This window comes from Pelophylax lessonae (genome assembly GCF_965119305.1).
Source record: "Pelophylax lessonae genome assembly, chromosome: 13".
In the NCBI taxonomy this organism is placed as follows: domain Eukaryota; kingdom Metazoa; phylum Chordata; class Amphibia; order Anura; family Ranidae; genus Pelophylax; species Pelophylax lessonae.
The window spans coordinates 180,631,589-180,656,761 of NC_138780.1; the positions used below are offsets into that span (position 1 = coordinate 180,631,589).

The 25,173-nt window shown below is 45.2% G+C and overlaps 1 protein-coding gene across 1 annotated transcript in view; it reads left to right on the top strand.

Annotated features, from left to right (window-relative positions):
- Positions 1 to 25,173, top strand: part of NRXN3 (neurexin 3) — a 748,840-nt gene that overhangs the window by 424,716 nt on the left and 298,951 nt on the right. Inside the window, exons 14-15 of the mRNA XM_082275286.1 lie at positions 1,397 to 1,587; positions 4,727 to 4,900. Coding sequence (XP_082131412.1) covers positions 1,397 to 1,587; positions 4,727 to 4,900 — 365 coding nt within the window. The remainder of the gene's footprint in view (positions 1 to 1,396; positions 1,588 to 4,726; positions 4,901 to 25,173) is intronic.

Below are 25,173 nucleotides of genomic sequence, written 5' to 3' on the forward strand. Positions count from 1 at the left end.
CAATTTTAAAGCAGGAAAATCTAGAAAAAAAAGACTCTGAACCAAATACTGTAGTAAAATATTTTATATCAACTGTATAAAGTTAACAGCAGTTTAAGAACAATTTTATGTCAACCATAAAGTCAGTAAACAGTGAAAGTAACACGGGCATCAAATCAAGTAGGAGCGGGGCGGAGCAGAGCACGGACAGCACACAGTAAACATTGGCCGAGGAGGCGGAACGTATGGAGCCGGAGGGGCAGACGTGCGGACATTTCAGGGCAGCATAGATTGATACAGTGCCCGGGAGATATGCACAGAAGCGGCGCGATTGTGCCCACACTGCCCAGCAAGGATTGAGACTGCCCGGGGAGACATTAGGAGGCTGATGGAGGGAAAGGTACCGGTAAGCTCAGCAGAGCGTTGACATGGTGCCGGGCAGCACGTGGTTAGACTTTCGGGAGGGGGGGGCAAGGCACGCTATAGGAGAGAGAGGGAAGCCCGAACACACACAGCCTGGCCGTGCAGGGAGGGTCAAAGAAGTCTCCAAAGCCCGCAGTACATGCGAGCAAGCACCACACAAATTTAGGGGCAGTTTTAATGCAGGCAAAATGTGTATTTGTCGTATAAGACGCACCAACTTTTCCCCCCCCAGTTTTGTGGAAGAAAAAGTGCATCTTATACGGCGAAAAATACGGTATATAGCTTTCCAAATTTGTAACTTGAGAAAAAAGGATTCCCAAGATTAGTGTAGAGCTGTAAAAGTGGCACATTAATTGACTTGTAGTGCTCTCTCTTCCTTTGTGTAGGTTCAGTCATTTTTTTGGTCAAAATTTTGAACTTAAGTTCATAATCTCAGAAGCCACTTTACTTGATGTTGATTTCACCAACCTCCAGATTTTTATTTTATAACTTCCCGGGGAACATGGCAGAAACTGGGTAACGCAAACACAAGATGATTTGGTTGGCAGGTTTCTTTAAAAACAATGTCTTATTGTTAAACCAGACAGCCTTTTGGTCTCAGTGGGTAATGTAGACAGTGTATTTGGTTCTTCTATCACCAGCATTTTGGCAGTTTGGTGGAGGCAACTTTCTGAAGAGGTGTAGAGCTAGGGGCCTGGCAGAAGTGGGAACTCTCTAGGGTTCAGGGTCCAGCAGAGGTGGAAACTCTAAAGGAGTAGGGGTCCAACATAGATAATAATTCTGTAGGGTTGGAGGTCTGGGAGAAATAGGAACTCTTTAGGGTTGGGGGCTCACAGAGGTGGGAACTTTGTAGGGTTAGGGGCCCAGCAGAGGTTGTAGGATGAGGGTCTGGCAGAGATGGGAACTCTGTAGGGTTGGGGGTCTGGCCGAGATGGGAACTCCGTAGGGTTTGGGATCCAGCACAAATGAGAACTCATGTGTCATCTCTCCTCAGGTACATCCACTATGTGTTTGATCTTGGAAATGGCCCAAATGTCATCAAGGGGAACAGTGACAGGCCCCTGAATGACAATCAGTGGCATCATGTGGTCGTTACCCGAGACAACAGTAATACGCACACACTGAAGGTGGATGCCAAGTCCGTCACACAGATCATAAATGGAGCTAGAAACCTTGATCTGAAAGGTAAGAGACAACTGAAGTTTGTAGTACAAGTAATTAAGGATTATGGGTAATGTCACAGGTCTTGCTCTCATTTTGTTACATTAGCCGTGAAGCATCTTATAATGTACACATTGTCATCTGAAATGGTATGCAAGGCTCTAAAGATTGGATTGTGTAATAAATACTTGGTGGTGTGTGTTGCACTTTGTCACTTTCCTGACAAAGGGGAAATGCGTGGCTCGAAACGTCGCCTATGTGTACCCTGTGACCATGTGAATAAAGCTTTGGACCCTTCCGAATAAATCTTTGGTATGCTGATAACATTTCTTCATTCAAGTTGATTGATAGATAACTTGGTACATTCAGCCTGCCCATACACGGTTCGAATCTCGGCCAGTTCCTGCTGAAGTAGAGTCTATGGCTGGCCTTAACTTGCTCCTTGATTCTCCTTGTGATCCTTACATTGTGAGCCTAATTTTAATTCTTGTGTAAAAACTGTCTAAGGAGAGTTTCAAACATAAGGTCAGAGAATCCAAAAACTTCTAATAATGATATGTTACCAATATAAAATTCTAACATTTCCAGCGTATTTTAGGGTTCAAACAAACTCCCCCTTCCTCAGGGCTACAAAACGAACATAAAAATATAGGTACATAAATATTGAATATATAAAATCCTATATTGATCCAATCAGTATTAGAAAGTATCAACTCACATATAAAAATAATAACAAAAATCATTATAAATGGACTACAATTTAAAAAAAAATATTAAAATCATGCTAATCATAAAATACTTTCTTGAAAATAATAAACGTGTCATTTATAAGGCTCGGTTCACACTTATGCGATGCGGGAAGGCTGCAAATTCGCAGCCTGTTCCCGCATCGCATACGCACCCTCGGCAGTTCACACTGCCATATGCGATATGCTGGGGGTGTCAATGTAATCTTAACGACACCCCCAGTTTGATCGCATATCGCAGTGCAATCTTGCAGTTCGCACACAATCGGATCGCACAAGTGTGAACCGCTGTGCGATCCGATCCTGATGCTGCTGCAAAAAAGGGTCCTGTGCGTGTTTGCTGCGGGTGCGGTGCGAATTTAGCCATACAAAGTGTATGGCTAAACTCGCACCGCACAGCCGATCGCATGTAATGAAGGAGCAGTGCGCTCCGATATTACATGCGATCGGCGCAGCCACATCAATGTGAACCGGGACTAAAAGTCCAGTAGTCCAAAATCTTTTACAAACGATATAAGATCACAACAGAATAATGTAAAAAAGCCAGCATATTTTAGGGCACCAAAAAAACCTAATGAAAACATGGCTACATAAGCAAAGATTATAAATAGAATATAAATCATTTATTGGTCCAATCAATATCACAGTATCAACCTAAAAATCCATAACATTTATTTTATACAGATGGCATTTGATAAAACTTATTTAAACCTGATCATGAAATCTTTTCTTGAAAAATAGTAAACATGATGTTTATATTATATATTGGGACTAAAAAAAAACTGCTAAAAATACAGATGAAATAACAGAGTCAAAAAATATTATTAAATATTGAGGAAAAAATCTGCAAAAAACACCAAAGATACAGAATTACCAACGCAAAATCAATAAGTATTATTCTTTTGAAATCGATATATTATTAAAAAATTTAATTAAACAAAATAACAACCTCCCTGGAGTCACTGTGCCATGTTATGATCTGAGTGCTTTATCATAAATTCATATCTAGTACCTTACATAGTTATATAGTTAGTTAGCCTGTTTGAAAAAAGAGGGAACTAAAAATATTTCTCTATTGTTCATTGACGGACGCAGTCTCTGATGCATATCAGTAGGATTATACTGCCCTCTACAGATTAAAATCCTACTGATATGCATCAGAGACTGCATCCGTCAATGAACTTAAGAGAAAAGGATTCTACGGTAAGTCAAAAATCCAGTTTTCTCTATCATTCATTGACGGACTGCCTCTCGGGGGATCAGAAATAAATTTTTTCCCCTGCTGGAGCAAATTGGATCATGCTTTGCTGGGGTGCTTTTACCTTCCTCTGGATCAACTGCAGGGATAGGATTGTGTATATAGGATTGGAAATAACTGGAATTTTGACTTACCGTAAAATCCTTTTCTCTTAAGTTCATTGACGGACACAGTCTCTGATGCATATCAGTAGTGTTTTTAACTGTAGGGGGCAGTATAACCTTGCTGATATGCATCAGAGACTGTGTCCGTCAATGAACTTAAGAGAAAAGGATTTTACGGTAATTCAAAATTCCAGTTAGTTACAGTCCTATATACACAATCCTTTACCCACAGTTGACCCTGAGGAAGGCAAAAACACCCCAAGAAAACATGATCCAATTTGCTACAGCAGGGGAAAAAATGTATTTCTAATCCCCCGAGAGGCAATCGGATATTACCTGGAACAACGTTACCTATAAATGTACCTTGTTTTTTCTTTTCTATTCGTTTTCTCTTTCCAGCAAGTCTGCAGTCTGTTCAAAATATTCACAGCATACTCACTACATGATCTAATGAGATGAGATACAATTCTCATACAAGATATACTCTGCAATCAGCCCTGATAAAAGAAGCAGCCCCCAAAAGGTGTTGGAAATTGGTTTCCTCCTAAACAATTAACAGACTTTTAGAAATCAGAAGTTTCTTCTGTCTTCTACGTTTGAGTTTCTCATATATATATATATATATATATATATATATATATATATATATATATATATATATATATATTTATACCGGTCAGATCTGGCTTCTTTAGTTTTTCTGTGGTAACCTGGGTTTGGAAGCTACTGTACATCATTGACACTGATGGGAAGATTGGAGTCACAAGCTTGGGTACTCCAATTAGTACATCTGATTCTGCACTACCCTACACCCACAGTAAATCTGTCTGTTGCTTTGCTTTATATTATTTGTAGTTTTCCTGATATGATAGAAGCGTTATATTCGGTGCCCACGTCTTCCCCTGCTGCAGATCTGTTGAGCTGCTGGAAAATGAGCTTTAAACTTCGTTGTTGGTATAAAAAAAAATACCAAAGGTGCATAGCACAATGTTGTAACTATTTTCCAGATGAGTTTTTCCTGACAAGTTTTCTTTTATTGTCTTTGTTCTTGCTAGGTGACCTATACATTGCTGGTTTGCCGCAGAGCATGAACAGCAACTTGCCAAAACTGGTGGCCTCTCGGGAAGGCTTCCAAGGCTGCTTGGCCTCTGTGGACCTCAATGGACGCCTCCCAGACTTGATCAATGATGCTTTGCACAGCAGTGGGCAGATCGAACGTGGATGTGAAGGTACAAAGCCACATTACCCTCCCATCTACATCGAGAGCAACGCTAGTTACTTGGAACCCCTCAATTCATCCCTTGACGCCTCCATCACATTCCCATCCGCATCCCTGTCCTGCACCTCTACCCCATCATATTTCTTCACTCTGATCCTCACCACGGCCCTTTTCACCCTTATCTTCCTCCATCACGGTGAACTGCTCCACTATCCTCTAAGTCCTGACCAATCGGAGACGTCCTGACCAATCGGAGACACCCTGACAGCCACTGACCCTCCTGTTTTCCTGACAACATCCTCATTTAGAACAGAATTCTGGAGTATCTTTATTTTTCTATATATATGTTTTTTTTAATGCTAAAGTTGCCAGCCAGCTTTGGAAATAAAATCCTGCAAATTCTTGAATTAGAAATGATCAGAGCCATTTTCATTTTATTTTACTGTGAAAATTTTGGGTTGTTTGGCACACGTTGCCTGTAGAAGAGGCCAAATCAGATATGAGAGGTGTGCCCATGTCCACATTTTATATAACGTTTGCACGACATGCCAATTTTCTTTATGGTGCCCAAAGTGAGCCAGATAAGAATGTGAAGACTTTGTGGCAAATACTGTGAAATATTTTCAGTTGGATAATTTGCACAATGTTAATGTTTCCGGCAACATGTGACTTATACCTGGCTACCCTGTACCACCATCACTGCCAGTGCAATAAATGCTGATCTTTTGAATAATTTTTTTGCCCCGCTGACTCCTTCATATTTTTGTTTTTTGTTTGTTTTTTTTTCCAACTTTCCGATATAATTTGTAATCTGTGCACTTTTACAATAATTTTCTTTATTTTGCATTTGTTATTTTATTATTTTAGTTAATTATAAGGTTGACAGCACCCAAGACTGACGCTTTGCTGGAGAAGCGGAATCCCATGTCAGCTTCTTATATCCCATGTTTACTCCAATGACGAGACCTGTCACTGGAAATTTCACTTCTACCCAACTGCTGAAACCTTTGCACAGCCAAATAGTGGTGTCCTCTCCCCCATAGATTCTTCATATTGTAGGATAAAAAGAAATTAGGGAATCCAGCTACGCAGGAGAATCTCACTATTGTGGGAGGGGCAGAGACACAAACTACTGCATGGAAATCTCACCATTGTGGGAGGGACAGAAACACAAACTACGGCATAGAAATCTCACTATTGTGGGAGGGGTGAAAACACAAACGACTGCAGGAAAATCTCACAACTGTGGGAGGGCAGAAACACAGACAACTACAGGAAAATCTAACATGGGTGGGGCAGAGACACAAACTACTGAAGAGAAATCTCACCATTGTGGGAGGGGCAGAAACACAAACTACTGCAAGGAAATCTCACCATTGTGGGAGGGGCAGAGACACAAACTACTGCAGAAAAATCCCACCATTGTAGGCAGGGCAGAGACCCAGACATCTACAGGAAAATCTAACATAGGAGGGGCAGAGACACAAACTACATGAGGAAATCTCACAACTGTGGGAGGGGCAGAGACACAGATATCTACAGGAAAATCTAACATGAGAGGGGCAGAGACACAAACTATTGTGGGGAAGTCCCACCACTGAGGGAGGGGCAGAGATGCAAACTACTGCAGAGACATCTCACCATTGTGGGAGGGGCAGAGATGCTAACTACTGCAGGTAAATACTCACCATTATAGGAGGGGCAGAGACACAGACAAATACAGGAAAATCTAACATGGGTGTCCCTATCAGTGGTCGGAGACCCGTAACTATAGCAGTAGAGAGGCTCCCACTGACCAGCTGGAGGGGTACCCTGGAGGTATTCACGAGAGCTCCTGATGATGGAGATGGGTTTTGCTGCTTGATAGTAGAGGGTCACAATCCTCAGGATCGCCCCACCAGGAGGTGAGCAGAAGTGTAGTCAGTAAACAAAACCAAAGGTTGGTAACAAGTGGGAAGTGTAGTTGAGGAACAAGCCAAAGTTCATTGATGAATGGTTGCAGGTTGGGATCAAGCGGAAGCGTAGTCAAGGAACAAGCTAAAAAAGACAGCTGCAGGTACGCAAGGAGCAAGATATCAGCTGGAGAGAGCACAATAATCTGGCAAACAGGAGTAGTAAAGGCATGGCTTACATAGGAAGTTTAAGGGAGGACCAAGTATTTCAAGATTCACTAAAACAAGGTACAAGGCAAGATTATCCAAGGGATCAAATATGATGCTGTCCAGCATCTCTGGTCCCTCAGCAGGAAGAGCCATTGTTGGATGCAGCAGAGGTTGTGAGTTCAGATCCCGGTCCTGACAATAGGAGGAGCAGAGATACAAACTTATGATGGGAAATTAAAATGTTTTGGAAGGGATGAAGGCACACACTATTTTGAGAAATCTCGCTTATGTGAGAGGGGCAGAGACACAAATTATTGTGGGGAAATCCCATCATTGTGGGAGGATCAAAGACAGAAACTATCACAGGAAAATCTTAACACTGGAGTCACTGAGAGATTTAAGATGCTGATGAGAGATTCAAATCATTGGTGCTCGCCTAAAATGTAATAAGGGGTATTGGGTGGTGCTGAGTACTGCAGTGGTAAACCAGTGATGGATCAGCAGTCCTCACTCACTGACATCTCACTTCTTCCCAAAATGTCTCATTCTCATCAATCTACCTCATTTCACTATTTTTGGGTTCCTTTGACTGGTTTTCTCAGCTTCCAGAATATCTGAGGTCCTCTGTCTGGGGTTATATGGCTACGATAGGATGTGGTTGTCAATTTGTTTATCCAGGTTATAATTGACTGGTTATTTTGTACCCAATCAGTCTTTTCCCTATACTGCCTTGTAGAATTTTACCTTTTTTTGGTTCTCAGACACTTTACTCTTCGTGGGCTCTATTGGGTCTCCACATAAAAGTCTGACTACCCAGGTGACCACACAGTGGACTGAAGAAATATTCGTAGACATAGTTAGTTGCAGGAAAGTTGTACAATGTGGGCAGGTTATTATAATGGAGATGGCCTTGAATGTATACAGAATCCAGGCAGAGTGAAGGGTAGACATCTTCTAGAATCCCACGGTTAGGCTTACGAGACCGTGGCAAACTTTTTAGGAAACATCCCCGAAAATGTTATTTGTGTCCACCACCGACTATCAGCGTCTTCCCTTTTCTGCATGTCAAGTTTATTTTATTAAAATGGACATTCAGAAAATTGTTTTTCCTTTTTTAAATGTTGTGGTGATGAGGTTACAACCTCTGTCAAGTTTTTATTGTTGTCCCCGTTAGGAAGATTTCTACTTTTTTCTTGTCACACAAATACAACCGAAAGTGAGGAAATCCTACCTATGATCAGGTGTCCCTACTGAAAGATTTCCCCTCAATTTCTGTTAGGATGATATGTCTTTCTGTTAATCACCAGGACAGGAAGTGGGAAAATCTCCCTAATGGGGACATAGAGAAAAACTAAAGTTGGGGAGATGTTTACGCCATTTTGCACTCCGTCCAAATCTGAAAAAAAAGGTTCAACTTTCATTTGATTTTCATAAATTAGTAGTGTTCACAATGGACAAGGTTCTAAATAATTCTAGCACATCAACATTGGGTATATTCACTCATCGGCCACATTATTAGGTACACTTTGCTAGTACCGGGTTGGACCCACTTTTGTCTTCAGAACTGCCTTCATTCTTTGTGGCATAGATTCAACAAGGTGTTGGAAACTTTCCTCAGAGATTTTGCTCCATAGTGACATCATAGCATCACGCAGTTGCTGCAGATTTGTCGGCTGCACATTCACGATGCCAATCTTCCATTCCACCACATCCCAAAGGTGCTCTATTGGATGAGATGTGGTGAGTGTGGAGGCCATTGGAGTACAGTGACCTCATTGTCATGGTGAAGAAACCAGTGGTGAGATGATTGGAGCTTTGTGACATGGTGCATTATCCTGCTGGAAGGAGCCATCAGAAGATGGGGACACTGTAGTCATAAAGGGATGGACATGGTCAGCAACAATACCCAGGAAGGATGTAGTGTTTAAAAGATGCACAATTGGTACTAAGGGGCCGAAAGTGTGCCAAGAAAATATCCCCCACATCATTACACCACCACCACCAGCCTGAACCATCGATACAAGGCAGGATGGATCCATGCTTTGATGTTGTTTACGACAAATTCTGGCCCTACCATCTGAATGTTGCAGCTGAAATCGAGACTCATCAGACCAGGCAACGTTTCTCCAATCTTCTATTGTCCAATTTTGGTGATCCTGTGCAAATTGTAGCCTCAGTTTCCTGTTCTTAGCTGACAGGAGTGGCACCCAGTGTGGTCTTCTGCTGCTGTAGGCCATCTGCTTCTAGGTTTAATGCGTTGTGCATTTAGAGATGGTATTCTGCATGCCTTGAGTTTAACGAGTGGTTATTTGACTTACTGTTGCCTTTCTATCATCTGGAACCAGTTTGTACATTCTCCTCTGACCTCTGACATTAACAAGGCATTTTCCTCCACACAACTGCCGCTCACTGGATATTTTCTCATTTTCGGATCATTCTCTGTAAACCCGAGAGATGGTTGTGTGTGAAAATCCCAGTAGATCAGCAGTTTTTGAAATACTCAGACCAGCCCACCTGGTACCAACAACCATGCCATGTTCAAAGTAGTGATCGACCGATATTGGTTTTTCCTTGCCAATACCGATATTTTGGCCAATGCATATCGTTATCGGCCGATATCCACCGATATTTTTGTACATTTAAAAAAATATTTTTGTTTTATTTTTTTTTCTTGACAGGTACTCGATCTGGGGGTCTCAAAGACCCCAAACCCCTCCTCTGCACCTAAAAGCATTCAAAACTTCAAGTTTGGCTGTTTTGAATGCTGTCATTTTTTTTAATCTAGCGCCGAGTACCTGGAAGTGATGTCATGACATCACTTCCTGGTTTTTGCATGGAGACCCGATCAGAGCCAAATGCAGCTTTGATCAGGTCTTCGGCGGCCCTGCAGGCCCGGTGGGACGGGAGACCCGGGTGAGCCGCAGAAGACGGCGGGAGGGGGGGGGGACGTCCCCTCCCGCTCCTTGTAATGACAGTCGAGCGGCTTCTCAGCCGCATCGGTTGTCATTACAAGACAGCCGACCGTCGGCTATGGACTCCGGTACCCGTTTGATGCCTCTAGCTGCAGGCATCACTCCGGTACAAGCACTTTCCCGAAATATTGGCGATATCAGTAACCTGATTCCGATATATCGGGGAAAGTGCATATCGGCCCTCGATATATCGGCCGTGCCGATAATCGGTCGATCCCTAGTTCAAAGTCACTTAAATTCCCTTTCTTCCCAATTCTGATGCTCGATTTGAACTCTAGCAAGTCTTCACTGTGTCTAGATGCCTAAATGCATTGAGTTGCTGCCATGTGATTGGCTGATTAGCTACTTGTGTTACCAAGCAATTGAATAGATGTACCTAATAAAGTGGCCGGTGAGTGTAGTTACTCTACCACTAAGTTTAGATACACAAAGCCAAGAAGAGCCATGGATGAAAGTGTTGGCAGCCTTGAAAGCGCTGCATGCAGAATGACTAGAGGGTTCAGGTAACTGGCAGTAAGGTACTCCGGGTACCCTTTCTTCAGTGACACCCTGGAAGGGGTGGAAGGTTCTTCTCTGGTTGTACGATGTTCTAGCTTGGGAAGCAGATGTAGCAATGAAAACTATAAAATGTATTTGTGTTTCTATACTCCCCGGGGCTCCTATGATCCAGGCGACGAGGTGACAGTTCTAGGTTTCGGGGTGCCAACATTCCTCCTCTGAAAGGGCAGCTCGCTTGTTGCACTGTGAGCTTTGCTTGTGCGCAGGACTCGCTGGCTGCTCTACCATCTGCTGGTGGTTGTTGAGGGGTGTGTGGGGCATGAGGAGTATGGGTACCTCGTAAATCACTGCTGTACTAACATCTGCTTTGTTTTTGTTCCTTGGCTAACAAAGATGCTTTGACCAAAGCTAATCTACAAGGTAGTCTGCCATCTTCTAACCTGCTTCATCCTTTGTAATACAGTCACACAGCAGCCAGGGGGTGCCATTGTCACTGGAATGGGACTGTGGGCTGCTCTGGCTGTTTGTTTGGCTGCTGTGTATGTGGGGAATGGTCAGTACTGCAGGAAGAAGGGGTGCAGGATCATTACAGGCAAAATTGTATTATAATAAAGGGACATAGATGCCAAATCAGTGAGAAGCAAAGTACAAAATTACATCTTAGATTGTAATAAATGCAAATCCGAAGATAATCCAGATTAATTACCAGTCCTGCGCCGTGTTACTGTTTGGCGCACTAAAGCACTTATTCTGTGCACATAAAATATATACAATAATTTAAATTAAATGGCACACAAATCGTGACATTTATGCAAAATTTTTTTGCAAAATGGGATTTTTTTTTAATTTCTGATGCAGACTTCACATAAAAACATTAATTGCAATGTATTTAAAAATGTATTTTATGTGAAATTATTTTATGTAAAGAAAAGCAAAATGTTGTTAAAATACCTAAAATTTCATGCTGATATTTTAAAATATGTTTATCAAATATATTTAACATTTTAGCAATTAAATGATTATTTAAAATATATTTTAAGTGAAAATTGTTTATGTAAAGAAGAGCAAAATAGTTAAAGGCTCTGTTCACTAATCTGTGACGACTGTTACTTTCAACACTAAAATTAAAATTTACATTGTGCCTATGTACAAACCTGAACCACTTTATCCTGTATGCTTACTAAATATTCTTTGTCTATATATTGTTGATAATGCAATTACTTGCTTTTGTTACTTTATGTCTCCTTTAAATTTTTAATAAAGAAAAAAATAAAAATAAATGTTAAATATATTTAAAATTTCATATCAATATTTTACCATTATTTAAAATTAATTTACAATATATTTAAAATGTCAGCAATTTGAATTTAAAAAACGTATTAGGGGAAACATTTTTATGTAAAAAAAAAAGCAAACTGATAAAATGCTTAATTGCTTGCGATGATCATTATTTTCAGCAATTCAATTTAAAATATATTCAAAATTAAAAAAAAAACATATTTAAAATATATTTTTTAATTATTTGAAATATATTTCAAATTTCAGCAATACAATAGAATTAAAATTATGTTTTAAGTGAAAAATTAATATGTAAAAACAAAATGGTGCTAAAATGCTCTATTCACTAAACTGTGATAATCAATTTTTTCAGCAAGTTTGTTTAAATTTAAAACAAAACTAACATTTAAAACTGATATATTTAAAATATATTTACATTTTTGTAAATGTAAATATATTTACAATTACAGCTATGATATTAAAATTTGAAATATATTTTAAAAGAAAAATGTTAGTGTATAGAAAAGTAAAATAATGTTAAAAGGCTCTCCTCACAAAGCTGTCATCTTTTAGCGAAGAAATGTAACCTACCTAAAATTTAATGTGGATATTTTAAAATATTTTTATGAACTTATTTAACATTTCAGCTATGAAATAAATATTTAAAATATAATTTATTTTCAGAAAAGAAATGTAACATAAATACATTTTCATATTGATCTTTTAAAATATTTTTTTAATGAATTTAACACACATATATTTACATTTTTTGGCAATTAAATTAATACTTAAACTATATTTTAAGTGGAAAATGTTTATGTAAAAAATAGCAAATTGGTAAAAGGCTCTATTCATTAAGCTATGATGATTGGTATTTTTAAATTAAAATGTAAAATATATTTAAAAGGTCACATTGATCATTTTACAATTTTTTAAAATTAATTTAAAACATTTTTGTAAATGTAAAATAAACATTTCTCTTACGTCCTCCGACAGTCGCCGCCTCTTCATATTCGTCACATATGGGGTATTAGACTTTGCTCCGAAGGAGTAGCTAGGCAACAGAATATGTTAACAATAAAGCTTTAACATATCCCACCCTCAAGGGGTGGTCCCCTCAGTCAATACCCTCCTACTTCCTGCAACCATATCTCAGTTTTAATGTCTAGCTTGTCAGGAGTGGCTGGCTCTCTCTGTGCTGGGACTTTTTGTCCCAGACTCTTTCTTCTTTTTGATATTTTGTTTGAGTTTTCTCTCTACCTTTACTTAGCTGTTATTTTTGTCAGCATTAGTTAGTTCTTCGGACGAAGAGGATCATGCGGACTGGGTCTCGGGCTGATCCCCCTGGTCGCAGGTCGTGGGTCAGTGGCTTCCCAGTCTGCCATCGAGCGTTCAGCCAGGTAACGCTCCTGGCACGGTGAACGACCCATCCCTGTTCGGTGCAGGGATGATTGGTGAGGTGGCTACCTCACCGGACGCTGTGCGGTTTCTGAACCGCCATTGTGTGCGTCTTGAGTAGCGACTCTCCCTGCCTCATGTGCAGCGGCTTGTTCGCCTGTGCGGGTTCCCCACGCCATGTGAGGTAAGTGTATCTATGTGGGGACCTGTCTGTCTGGGGGGGTCTCAGTCTGGGACTGTGTAACCTGCCTTTAATCACACTGCTTGTCTCCCTATCTCTCGGCTGCATGCTGTGGGCTGCAAGGGGGGGGGGGGAGCTGTATGACACTGAGTATGTCAGGCTGGGCAGTGTGAGGAGCTGTGTGCTGTGGGGCATGTTTTTAATGGCATGTTGGGGCATATACAGCGATCGCTGCGGCGATCTAACATGTATCCATATTATGGGATGATATTGTGTGTGATTTTATGCACTGTGGAGCGGCGATTTCGGCGCCAAACGGCGCCATTTTACCGGCGCCCGCTCCGGCCGCATGGTTTACATGCACGGCGGCCATTTTCTTGTAGCCTCCATAGGCTTACATAGAGCGCCCTGGCAGCATCACTTCCTCTCTCCTGGAAGCACCGATCGAGGCAGCAGCAGCAGCGGAGTCTCCTCAGGTTTTATCCTTCTATTCCTGTGTTCCATTGCCTGTATTCAGTCTGTATATTCCCTGTGGGGGTCTCATTGTGCCTGAGTGTGGTGCGGTGGGCTGCGCTTGCCGCGCTTGCTGTAAGGGGGCAGTTAACCCTTGGTTGTCTGGCATACAGGGGCAATGGATTCTCAGGAGGGCAAATTTCCCACAGTCTTGGTGGAAAGCCAGGGGACCGCTGTTTCCCCCCCAGGGGGGGATTTGGCCACTATTGTGGCTGGCCTTGCTGCACAGGTGCAAATGCTGGTGGCTGCTCAATCTACTAAACGGCCCAGAGTTGCTCTGTCCTCTGATTCTGAGGGTGAAGGTGATGGGGCTGTTCTGGCGGGGACCCCCCTATCGGGGTCCCGCTCCTCTCTGGATCTAGTGGGGTCTGAGGTAGAGGCTGAAGTTGAGGGGGTTGATAATTCTCCCCCTGGCTCGCCTGAAGAGCTTGCAATCATGGATGAGTTGATTGCTTCCATTAAGCAGACGCTACGTTTGCAGGACGAGGTGTGTCCCCCAGCTGCCTTGGCGGCTTATGGGACGCAGAGAAAACGCAGGACGCCGCAGGTCTTTCCCTGCAATGCTGATTTTCAGCGCGCTGTTAAGGACCAATGGCGCGATTTGCGCAAGCCTTTTGCGGTACCAAGTAAATTTAAGCTGCGTTATCCTTTCTCGCCTGCCACTGATGAACGGTGGTGTGTGCCTCCGCCAGTAGATCATGCTATTGCGGTTTTGAACAAAGCCACTGCGATCCCTGCAGAGGGATCCCCTATTTTCCGTGATGCCACGGATAGGAGACTGGAGTCTCTTGCCCGTCATACTTATTCTGTTACGGGTTCTATGCTTAAGGCTCTGTTTGCTTCTCTCATGGCGGCCCAGGCGATCGCAAGTTGGACGCAGATGCTTAGGCGCGTCCTAGTGGCCGATTCGGCCTCAGCGGCGACCCTGGATATGGTGGATCAGATCCACCAGGGTGTCATGTATCTGTGTGATGCGGACCTGGACCTGATTCCGTTGGCCGCGCGTGTGCACAGCGTGGCGGTGTTGTCTCGCCGCCTGGTTTGGTTGAAATGTTGGTCGGTGGACCAATCTTCACGTAAAACCTTAGCCAATCTGCCTTATGATGGGTCTCGCCTTTTTGGGGAGTCCCTGGATGTGTTGATTAAGGGGATTACTGGGGGTAAGAGCACTCTCTTGCCCAATTTCCCCAAGGCTAAGGGGGCTTCTGGGAAGAAGCATGCTAATTTTCGGCCCCCTCAGGGGTCCTTTCGTGCCTTTCGGCCGCACTACAAGGGCAAACCGTTCAAGGGCCAGGGCTCTCAGAAGAAGCCCTGGTCTGGAAAACAGAAGTCCGGCCAATCCGGACCTGCGGCCCATAACAGTTCGGCCTGAAGGGGCGCCCTCACCCAGTTTTGGGGTGGGGGGACGCTTGCTCGGTTTTCTTCAGCCCTGGTTGGCCCGTGTGCGGGACAGATGGGTTCTGGAAATCGTTCGATCTGGTTACAAGATCGAGTTTCTCTCTCGGCCAGAGAGCAGATTTTTTCCCTCAAATCTACAACTGTCTCCAGAGCGCCTGCGGGATCTGCACCTGGCGGTGCGGGACCTGAGGGCTCAGGGAGTGGTGGTTCCGGTGCCTCATCGGGACAGATTTCGGGGGTTTTATTCCAATCTGTTCACTGTGCCCAGAAAGGAGGGCAAGGTTCGTCCAATTCTGGACTTGAAAGCTCTGAACCGCTCTGTGCGGGTTCGCAAGTTCCGCATGGAATCCCTGCGCTCGGTGGTGGCTGCCCTGGTTCCGGGGGAATTCATGGCCTCCATCGATTTGAAGGATGCGTATCTTCACATCCCCATATTCGAGGGTCATCAGAGATACCTTCGATTTGCCATTGCGGAGGATCACTACCAGTTCGTGGCGTTGCCCTTTGGGCTCGCCTCGGCTCCGCGGGTCTTCACCAAGGTGCTTGCACCGGTTCTGGCATTATTGAGAGCCCAGGGCATTTCTGTCCTGGGGTATCTGGACGACATTCTGATTCGGTCTGCGACCAGTCAGGGTCTGGAGAAGGACCTGTCTGTCACGATGCAAACTCTGCAGGAGTTCGGTTGGACGATAAATGTTCCAAAGTCGACTCTGAGTCCGTCGGTTCGTCTTCCCTATCTGGGAATGATACTGGACTCGGTGCAGGCGAAGGTCTTCCTGCCGGAAGACAAACTCAGGACTCTTCAGGAGGAAGTCAGGTCCCTCAGGGACGTTCCGAACTCGTCTCTGCGGACGTGTATGAGATGTCTGGGATTGATGGTCTCGGCTTTCGAGGCGATTCCTTTCGCGCAGTTTCACACGCGGGGTCTCCAAGCGGAGATCTTGTCCAAGTGGGACGGGCGACCTCAATCCCTGGATCTTCAGATCTCGTTGAGTCATCGCACCAGGGAAAACCTCCTGTGGTGGCTCCAGTCCCCGTTGGTGTCCGGGGGCAAGTCGTTTCGTCCGATCTCGTGGACGATAATCACCACGGATGCCAGCCTGTCGGGCTGGGGTGGTGTTCTGGGCGTTCTGTCCGCCCAGGGGACCTGGTCGGAGGGGGAGTCTTCCCTCCCGATCAACATTCTGGAATTGCGTGCGATAAGGCTCTGTCTTCATCGCTGGACGGACCGGCTGCAGGGCTGCCCGGTTCGGGTGCAGACGGACAATGCCACGGCGGTGGCCTACATCAACCACCAAGGGGGCACCAGGAGTGCCCGAGCGGCTCGAGAGGTGGCCGACATTCTGTCTTGGGCCGAGACTCATGTCCCGGCGATAACGGCGGTTCACATTCCGGGAGTGGAGAACTGGCAGGCGGACTATCTGAGTCGCCAGACCCTGGATCAGGGGGAATGGTCTCTCCACCCGGCTGTCTTCCAGATGTTGTGCGCGAAGTGGGGTCTTCCAGATGTGGACCTGTTCGCGTCTCGCCTCAACTACAAGGTGAAGAGGTTCGTGGCAAGGACGCGCGACCCTCGGGCGGACGCGTCGGACGCGTTAGTGGCCCCGTGGCATCAGTACAGGCTGATGTACGCGTTTCCACCGATTCAGTTGCTGTCCCGGTTCCTTCGCAGGTTACACTCGGAACGCAGCACGGTGATTCTTGTGGCACCGGACTGGCCTCGCCGGTCCTGGTACGCAGACCTCGTGAATCTGGCGGTCGACGCCCCCTGGCGTCTGCCTCTTCGGGACGATCTACTGTCTCAAGGACCGATTTACCATCCTGCTTTACAGTCGCTGGCTTTGACGGCCTGGCTGTTGAGACCGAGGTCCTGAAGGAGAAGGGTCTCTCTCCAGAGGTTGTTCATACCTTGATCAACGCGAGGAAGTCTTCCTCGGGAAAGGTTTATTACCGTACTTGGAAGGCCTATTTTGCCTGGTGTGAGTCCAGGGGGTTTTCACCCCGCACGTACTCGGTTTCCCGTGTGCTGTCTTTCCTTCAGACGGGTGTCGATCAGCGTTTGGCGCTGGCTACGATAAAGGGTCAGGTGTCTGCGCTGGCCGTTCTGTTTCAACGTCCCGTAGCTTCCAACTCCTTGGTTGGCACTTTTATTCAGGGTGTGCGGCATCTGGTTCCTCCTAGGAGGGATCCCTTGCCCCCTTGGGACTTGAATCTAGTCCTGTCTGTGTTACAACGTGCTCCTTTTGAACAGATCAGGGAGATCTCGTTGTCTATGTTGTCCAAAAAGGTCGCCTTTTTGGTGGCGATCACTTCGGCTCGCAGAGTGTCGGAACTGGCGGCTTTGTCCTGCAAGTCTCCGTACCTGGTTGTTCATTTGGATAAGGTGGTCTTGCGACCTAATCCTTCTTTTCTGCCGAAACGAGTTTCGGAATTCCATCTTAACGAGGATATTGTTTTGCCTTCGTTGTGCACGAAGCCTAAACATCCTAAGGAGGTGAGATTGCATTCTCTGGATGTTGTTCGAGCGATTAGGGTTTACCTTAAATCGACTGAGTCTTTTCGAAAGACGGACTCCTTGTTTGTTCTTCCAGAGGGTCCTCGGAAGGGCATGGCGGCTTCCGCCTCTACCATTGCCAAATGGATCAGGCAGACCATTGAACAGGCTTATGCCTTGCAGGGGAAGGTTCCCCCTGTGCCTGTGAAGGCGCACTCTACTAGATCTCTGAGTACGTCTTGGGCCTGTCGTCATGGGGCTTCTGTAGCCCAGGTGTGTAAGGCGGCGACTTGGTCGACCGTGCACACTTTCACAAAATTCTACAAAGTAGATGTTCAGGCATCGGCGGATGCTTCCTTTGGCCGCAAGGTTCTTAGTGCGGCTGTTCCCTAGGGTCCCTTGTTGGGGACTCCTGGCTGTTGGGATAAGTTTTGTATCCCCTGGTTTTTTGTCTTTTCCTGGGTTGTTGCTCCTGTTGAGCACTTATTTTTGCTGTTGCCCAGCTGGTTTCCTTCCTTTGGTAAGGTTCCTTTCTTTGATGTGGAGACTGCGTTGCCTTTCGGCGCGGATGCGTTTCCCACCCCTCATGTTTGCACTGCTTTGGGACGTCCCCATATGTGACGAATATGAAGAGGCGGCGACTGTCGGAGGACGTAAGAGAAAACGGAATTTTTGTAAAATCTTACCTGTAAAATTCCTTTCTCTGAGTCCTCCGACAGTCGCCGCCCCCGCCCCTCTTTTGGGGTTTGAATGTATACTCTACTGCTATTCCACTAAAACTGAGATATGGTTGCAGGAAGTAGGAGGGTATTGACTGAGGGGACCACCCCTTGAGGGTGGGATATGTTAAAGCTTTATTGTTAACATATTCTGTTGCCTAGCTACTCCTTCGGAGCAAAGTCTAATACCCCATATGTGACGAATATGAAGAGGCGGCGACTGTCGGAGGACTCAGAGAAAGGAATTTTACAGGTAAGATTTTACAAAAATTCCGTTTTTTCGTTTGAAATAAATTGTAACATTTAATTTTTTTAATTTAATTGCTGAGATTTTAAATATAATCATGTAACCCCACTGAACTCTGCACTCTGTACATAATGTACTCCTGGTATTTGATGCCCCTTTAAAACCCTCTCACTGTTAGTGAAATTTTGACCAGTTTGGGGGGGGGAGGGGGTTTAGGGGGGGTTGTGGTTGAGTTCCAGCACCTTTTTTCTGAGAAAAAAAACGATAGATAGATAGATAGATAGATAGATAGATAGATAGATAGATAGATAGATAGATAGATAGATAGATAGATAGATAGATAGATAGATAGATAGATAGAATCTATGTATATATACACACACACTTTTTACTTCTTTTTTTAAAATATATTTAAAATCTCAGCAATTAAATTTAAAAAAATTAAATGTTACAGTTTATCTCAAATGAAAAATGTTTATTTAAAGAAAAACAAAATGATTAGGAAAGGCTATATTCACTAAGCTGTGGTGATCTTTGTTTTCAGCAATACAATTAAAATGTAAAAGATGTATATAAAATTTCAATTTTTAATTAATTTAAATACCTTTAAAATTCTACATATTAAGTAAAAATGTAAAAAAAAAAACAAAAAGCAAAATTATAAAAAAGCTCTATGCATTAAGTGAATATTTTCAGCAATAAAAGATAATGGCTTAATGAATGGCTTTCATTGGGGGCCTGCAATGTCCTAACAATGGCATAATAAAGCAGGATCCTCGCAAGAATTCCACCTACAATCTGGAAGTTTAGACTCCGCCCCCACCATTGTGAATGCAAGTTGGGTAGTTTTAGCCCTCTTGCTGCATTCACTGAAAACCTTCACAAAAATCTTTTGCAGGTGAATGGAGAGGAGAAGATGCTGCCAGGTCTGCAAGAGGTTATTTATGCAGCAGCATCTACACCAAACTTCATTGTCAGTTATGGGCGGAGTGCCCCTTTTTAGTTTTGGGATCTTGGATTCCTGAAGGTGTAAATAGTGATAATTGGTGCAATGGGTCCCTGGGATTGGGGACACAAGGCAGTACTGACCATCACCCAACAATGTCCCTCTGCATGCCTTCCTGTGTACATCGTGTGCCTGGCACCTTGTCTCATCTATTACAGCATGATGCACAATGGCTGATTTGTGGGGAGCTGGGGAGGGATTAGGGGGCCAGGGGAGGGATCCAGGGGCACCGGCCAGCCAATGAGGGTGTTTGTATCTTACAGTGGGATAAAAATGTTTTTATATAATGAATGTATGACATGGCTGAGGAGGAGACATATGATGACAGGAGGTTGCCAGAATGCCGAATTTGTGATTCTTCTATGCAATATAGAGTCTGATTCCTTATCCGGTTGTTATAGAATGTGTCCGAAGTAGAGTGTCTGTGTGTGAAGCTTCAGGTTTAAGCCAGCCTGCTACTTCCGGGGCAGTCACCTTCCCTACGAATGGCATCCCTTCCCTCAAAACTGGTGCGCTAGCCTGCTGTGCTTCCATCTAAAGCTTCTCACTCAGATCACCTTGCTCTTTTCTTTACACAATGGAAACCATAATATGGCACATGTGACTTATGTTGGTCCCTCACAGGCGGAGACCATTCAACCCCTCCCCCGAGGAAGGCATATATGATGACACAGCGACAAACCTTTTTCATTTAGATTTTAATAGCTTCCCTGAGTAATACATATTGTACCTGGCTCTGGAAAAGGTCCAATGGCTGCGAAATGCTGAGTAATTGGTATCACCCTACCAAATAACGGTGCGGACAGGATCCATTATGTACGTAGACGTGTCCAATCTCCTCCACCATGAGACTGAAGTAAAAAGAGGCCCCAGAGGGAATGCCGCAGAATCTCAGTCTCTAACTCCAGGATCCACATCTCATTGGCTCAGCTAGTGAAGGAGCAGTTCCATCTTTCTATCTCAATATCTATGTCAATATACTGTATAATATCTTTATCTTCACAATACTTTTGCATGCACTTGGGGCGTTTGAAGTTTTCCTTTTTTGCCTTTTACTTCTGGCAGGAAAAAGCAGCTTGAAAAACGCTCCTAAAGCCTCGTATTGCACGCACCTTTAGGAACGTTTATTTTGGCCATTGGAAGGAATACTCACGTGTTAACCATGTCTAGCATCTAGCGTTTGGGTGCGTTTAGACATGTTTACACATTTAGGAGTGTCAACTGTTTTTTCTACCCAAAAACTCCCCTCCTTAGTGCCGGTTCACACTAGGGCGACCTGTGAGGTGACCTGGTCACCTCACAGGTCGCCGCAGGTCGCCTCCCATAGGGAAGCTGCGGACCCGTTCTAATAGGAGCGACACAAGTCGCTCCGACCTAGAAAAAGGGTCCGGAGCTTCTTTGGGGCGACCCGGAGGCGACCGCCATAGACTTCAATGTTATGAAGTCCGTGGCGGCCGCTCCGAGGTCGCGGCGCGCTGCTCGCACCGCGACCTCGGAGGTCGCGGTGCGAAGTAGCGTCGCTGCAGTGTGAACCGGCGCTTAATGTGCTGTTGATGTTTTTTTTTCTCCTCTAAACACCTATACTGAATGGACACATAGGGGTGGGTTTACTAAAGGCAAATAGACTGTACACTTTGCAACTACAGTTACTCAAGAGCTTAGTAAATGAGCTAAAGGTTCAATTTACAATGAATACCCAGTCAAATGCAAGGAGAAAAAAACAGCATTTCTCTTTCGTTCATTGACAGACACAGCTCCTGATTCTTCTTAACCACTTTACCACCGGAGGATTTTGCTGTCTTACGTCTGGGCCACTTTTTGCGATTCGGCGCTGTGCGACTTTAACTGACAATTGCGCAGTCGTGCGACGCCATACCCAAACGAAATTTACATCCTTTTTTTCCCACAAACAGAGCTTTCTTTTGGTGGTATTTGATCACCTGTGCGATTTTTACTTTTTGCGCTATAAGCAAAAAAAGAGCGCAAATTTTGAAAAAACAACAATATTTTTCACATTTTTATATGAAATTCCCCCCAAAAAAATGTAAAAATCATAATTTTTTTAAATTTTTGGCCAATTTGTTTTCTGCTACCTATGTTTGGTAAAAAAATTCACAATAAGCGTATTTTGATTGGTTTGCGCAAAAGTTATTGCGTTTACTAACAAAGGGAAAGATTTCTGTCATTTTTGGTGGTTTTTTTTTTTAACGCGTAATGGCGGCGATCTGCGATTTTTTTGCGGGACTGCAACATTGCGGCGGACAGATCGGACCCTTGACTGACATTTTTGACACTTTTGGGGGTACCAGTGACATTACTGCAGTAATCAGTGCTATATATATGCACTGTTACTGTAAAAATGACACTGGCAGGGAAGGGGTTAATTTTATTGGAGAGGGAGGGGTTAATGTATGCCTGGTGCCTACTGACGTGTGTGGGGGGAGGTGACTGAGTGACACAAGGACAGATCCAGGGTTCAGCTATGCTGAACTCTGCAATCTGACCCTGCCTGTCACTTAAGAGATCCGCCCGCTTGTGTTTACACAAGCAGGCGGATCTCCACACTAGATCCCCGGCGATCGGGGAAGAGCGTGCGCCGCCGAGAAAGGGGAGTGTCTGACGACGTAGTACTACGTCGTCAGACGATAACGAGCCACTCTGCCGCAGTAATATTACTGCAGGCAGACGTAAAGTGGTTAACCATTGGGTTATACTGCCCCCTACAGGAGTAGAACACTAGGCATGAAAAAGAATGACCACACATATGTGCAGTCCTAGGGGGTATACACCCACTCTCAGCTATAGACACTCAGTTTTTTTCCTGCCTAGTTAGGAGTAAGGACCTAGTTCTTCGCTGGTCCTGGCAATATTTTCAAGTTAAATGGAATTTTTTTCCTCTTTTTATTATTTTGCTCCTGTGAAAACTGCAGTCATGTACCGGACTGGGCGACAAACTGGATAATTTAGATCCTTAGGGTCTCCCCAGTCTGGCCAGCAAGCACGTGCTGACTGCAGCTCCGCACTAGGTCGGCCGCGACATAGCCCCACTGGACAGGGGCTGACCTGCGAGTTAAACGGCTCGCGAGGACGCATACGAACTGGCTTCGGCCTGAGGTGCAGCGTTTTCTCCAGGCACCCACATTACGATGGAGCGTTGTCCTGTCTGGAGCAGTGCCCACCTTGTTACAGGTGTATCGGTGTTCTGTCCGGAGCAGTGCCCACCTTGTTACTGGTGTAGTAAGTAGCTGTCTCCCCACTACCCCTGGAGGGTCCCTGAGATGGTCGGACCCCCGGGTTCCCATTCCTTCCCCCCAGCCCCTCTAAACTTTCGCTCACTTTGGGTCTTTCAACCCTGCACCCCCCTGGGTGAGGTGATGAGCTGACATTGCTACATGGGTTGGTTGTAGTTGCTGCTGGCCGTTTTTTCCCGGGTGCGCAGCGGGGGGGTTGAGCAGAGTTCCCTGCCACCTGGGGGTTGGTGACTAGGGCAGGGATGTCCTCTGGGCTCCCTGCGGCAGTTGTTGGGCTGGAGGAGCAGATGTTTTTACCATCCGCGGGTACGTGCCTCCGGCCAAAAATGTAAGCAGCCTACTCATCGGAATGGGAGGTGGCCCCTGTGAGGATGCCTGAAGCCACTGCCTCCCTAGGCCATGGTCTGCGGACTACTAGGTCCGTTGGGGGGGGGGGGGGAGTCCCAGAGCATGTAGCTGAAGCCCCTGCTCTTCCTTTGCCTTATTTTACCAAGGGTACCCTGCCTGCGCGTCTGCGTCATGGCGGGTGGCCTCTTTTAAGGGGACTATGTCCTATTATGTCCTCTATGGAACGCTCGGAGGGCGATCCCCTTGTTTTTTGCGGAGTCCAATAGGTGGTCCATTTGTGACCCGTGGCCAGCGTCCCCTTTGCGGGATTGCAGTCGGCAGCCTCCCCTTATTGTTATATTTTCGGGGTGAGCTCAGTATATAGCGACACTAATGGGTCTGCATCCACGCACCCTGAGGGCTGAAATGCTTATTTTGATGTGGCTCCTTTGATTTCTAAGTTGTCTGTATCAGCAGTGGTCCTTTGGCGTACTGTCTGGCTGAAATGCTGGTCTGCGCACTAGACTTCTAAGTTGGCCTTATCTGATCTTCCTCATGTAGGGGATCGCCTGCTTGGAGCCTCCTTGGATAACATTGTTAAGGGTTTCGCGGGGGGGGGGGGGGGGGAGAGTAATCTTCTTCCGCAGGCTACCAAGGGCAAGGAGCCCTGTCAAACCTGGGCCATTCTCCTCGGCTCCTAAGTTGCCTCTTCATCTCTCAGGTTCTCAAGACAAGAGATTAAGAGTCGGGGCCTCCACCAGAGGTTCCAAGAGGACCTGGTCTGGCAAGCCCCGAGCAGGTTCTTCCAGACCTGTGTACAAAGCTGCCTCTGCATTAATGGGTGCCCTCATGCATATCTGGGGTGGGGGGGCGTCTTCGCTGGTTTCCAGATCCATGGACCTCCCTGGTACAGGACAAGTGGGTCCACAAAGTTATTTAGTCAGGCTACAAGATCGAGTTCGGTCTTGTCCTCCGGAAAGGTTTTTTTCCTTCCAACCTGCACTTGTCCCCAGATCACTTACAGGGTCTCTTTGGGGCAGTGCAAGACTTTTTATTTCAAATGGTGATTGTTCCGGTTTCGACTTTGGAACGTTTTCAAGGGTTTTTTTACTCAAACCTCTTTACAGTCCTCAGGAAGGAAGGCAAGATACATCCAATTCTGGACTTAAAGGCGCTAAGCTGCTTCATGCGAGTACAGAAGCTCTGCATGGAGTCCATTCACATGGTAGTGGCATCCCTACATCAGGTGGATTTCTTCTCGCATCTATCGTCATCAAGGATGCCTACCTGCACATTCTAACATGTGCTGGTCGCTAGCGCTTCCTCCGTTTTGCCGTGGATGAGGAGCAATATCAGTTTGTGGTGCTGACCTTTGGTCTCTCCTCCGCACCCCCGGTGCTGGCATTGTTTGAGTTAGCGGGGGATCACGGTACTAGGGGGTACCTGGACAATCTTCTTCTGCAAGCGGAGTCTCCGACTGTTCTAATGGACTGCTGGAGATTGCTCTGCGAACTCTGAGGGAGTTCGATGGGATCCTGAACATTCAGGAGTCTGCTTTGGTTCTGTTAAAAAAAATGGCCTATCTGGGTCTGTCTCTGGACTTGGCAATTCAGCTTCTGTTGTTTAGCAGGCGGTCATCCCTCCGGGCTTGCATGCGTGTTTTGGGCCTGATGGTGTCCACCCTCGCGGTGGTCTGTTTTCACATTTCCACACAAGATCAATGCTAAAGAGATTCTGGTGAAATTGGTCAAGGATCCACAGTCTCTAGAAGTTGCTTCACTCTTTGCACTTCAAAAGGGCAAATCCTTCTCCTCCTGTCCTGGACGTTTGTCTCCGCAGATACCAGCCTGTCCGGGTGGGAGGTGTCCTCAGCACAGACTTGCTCAGGGGGTCTGGACT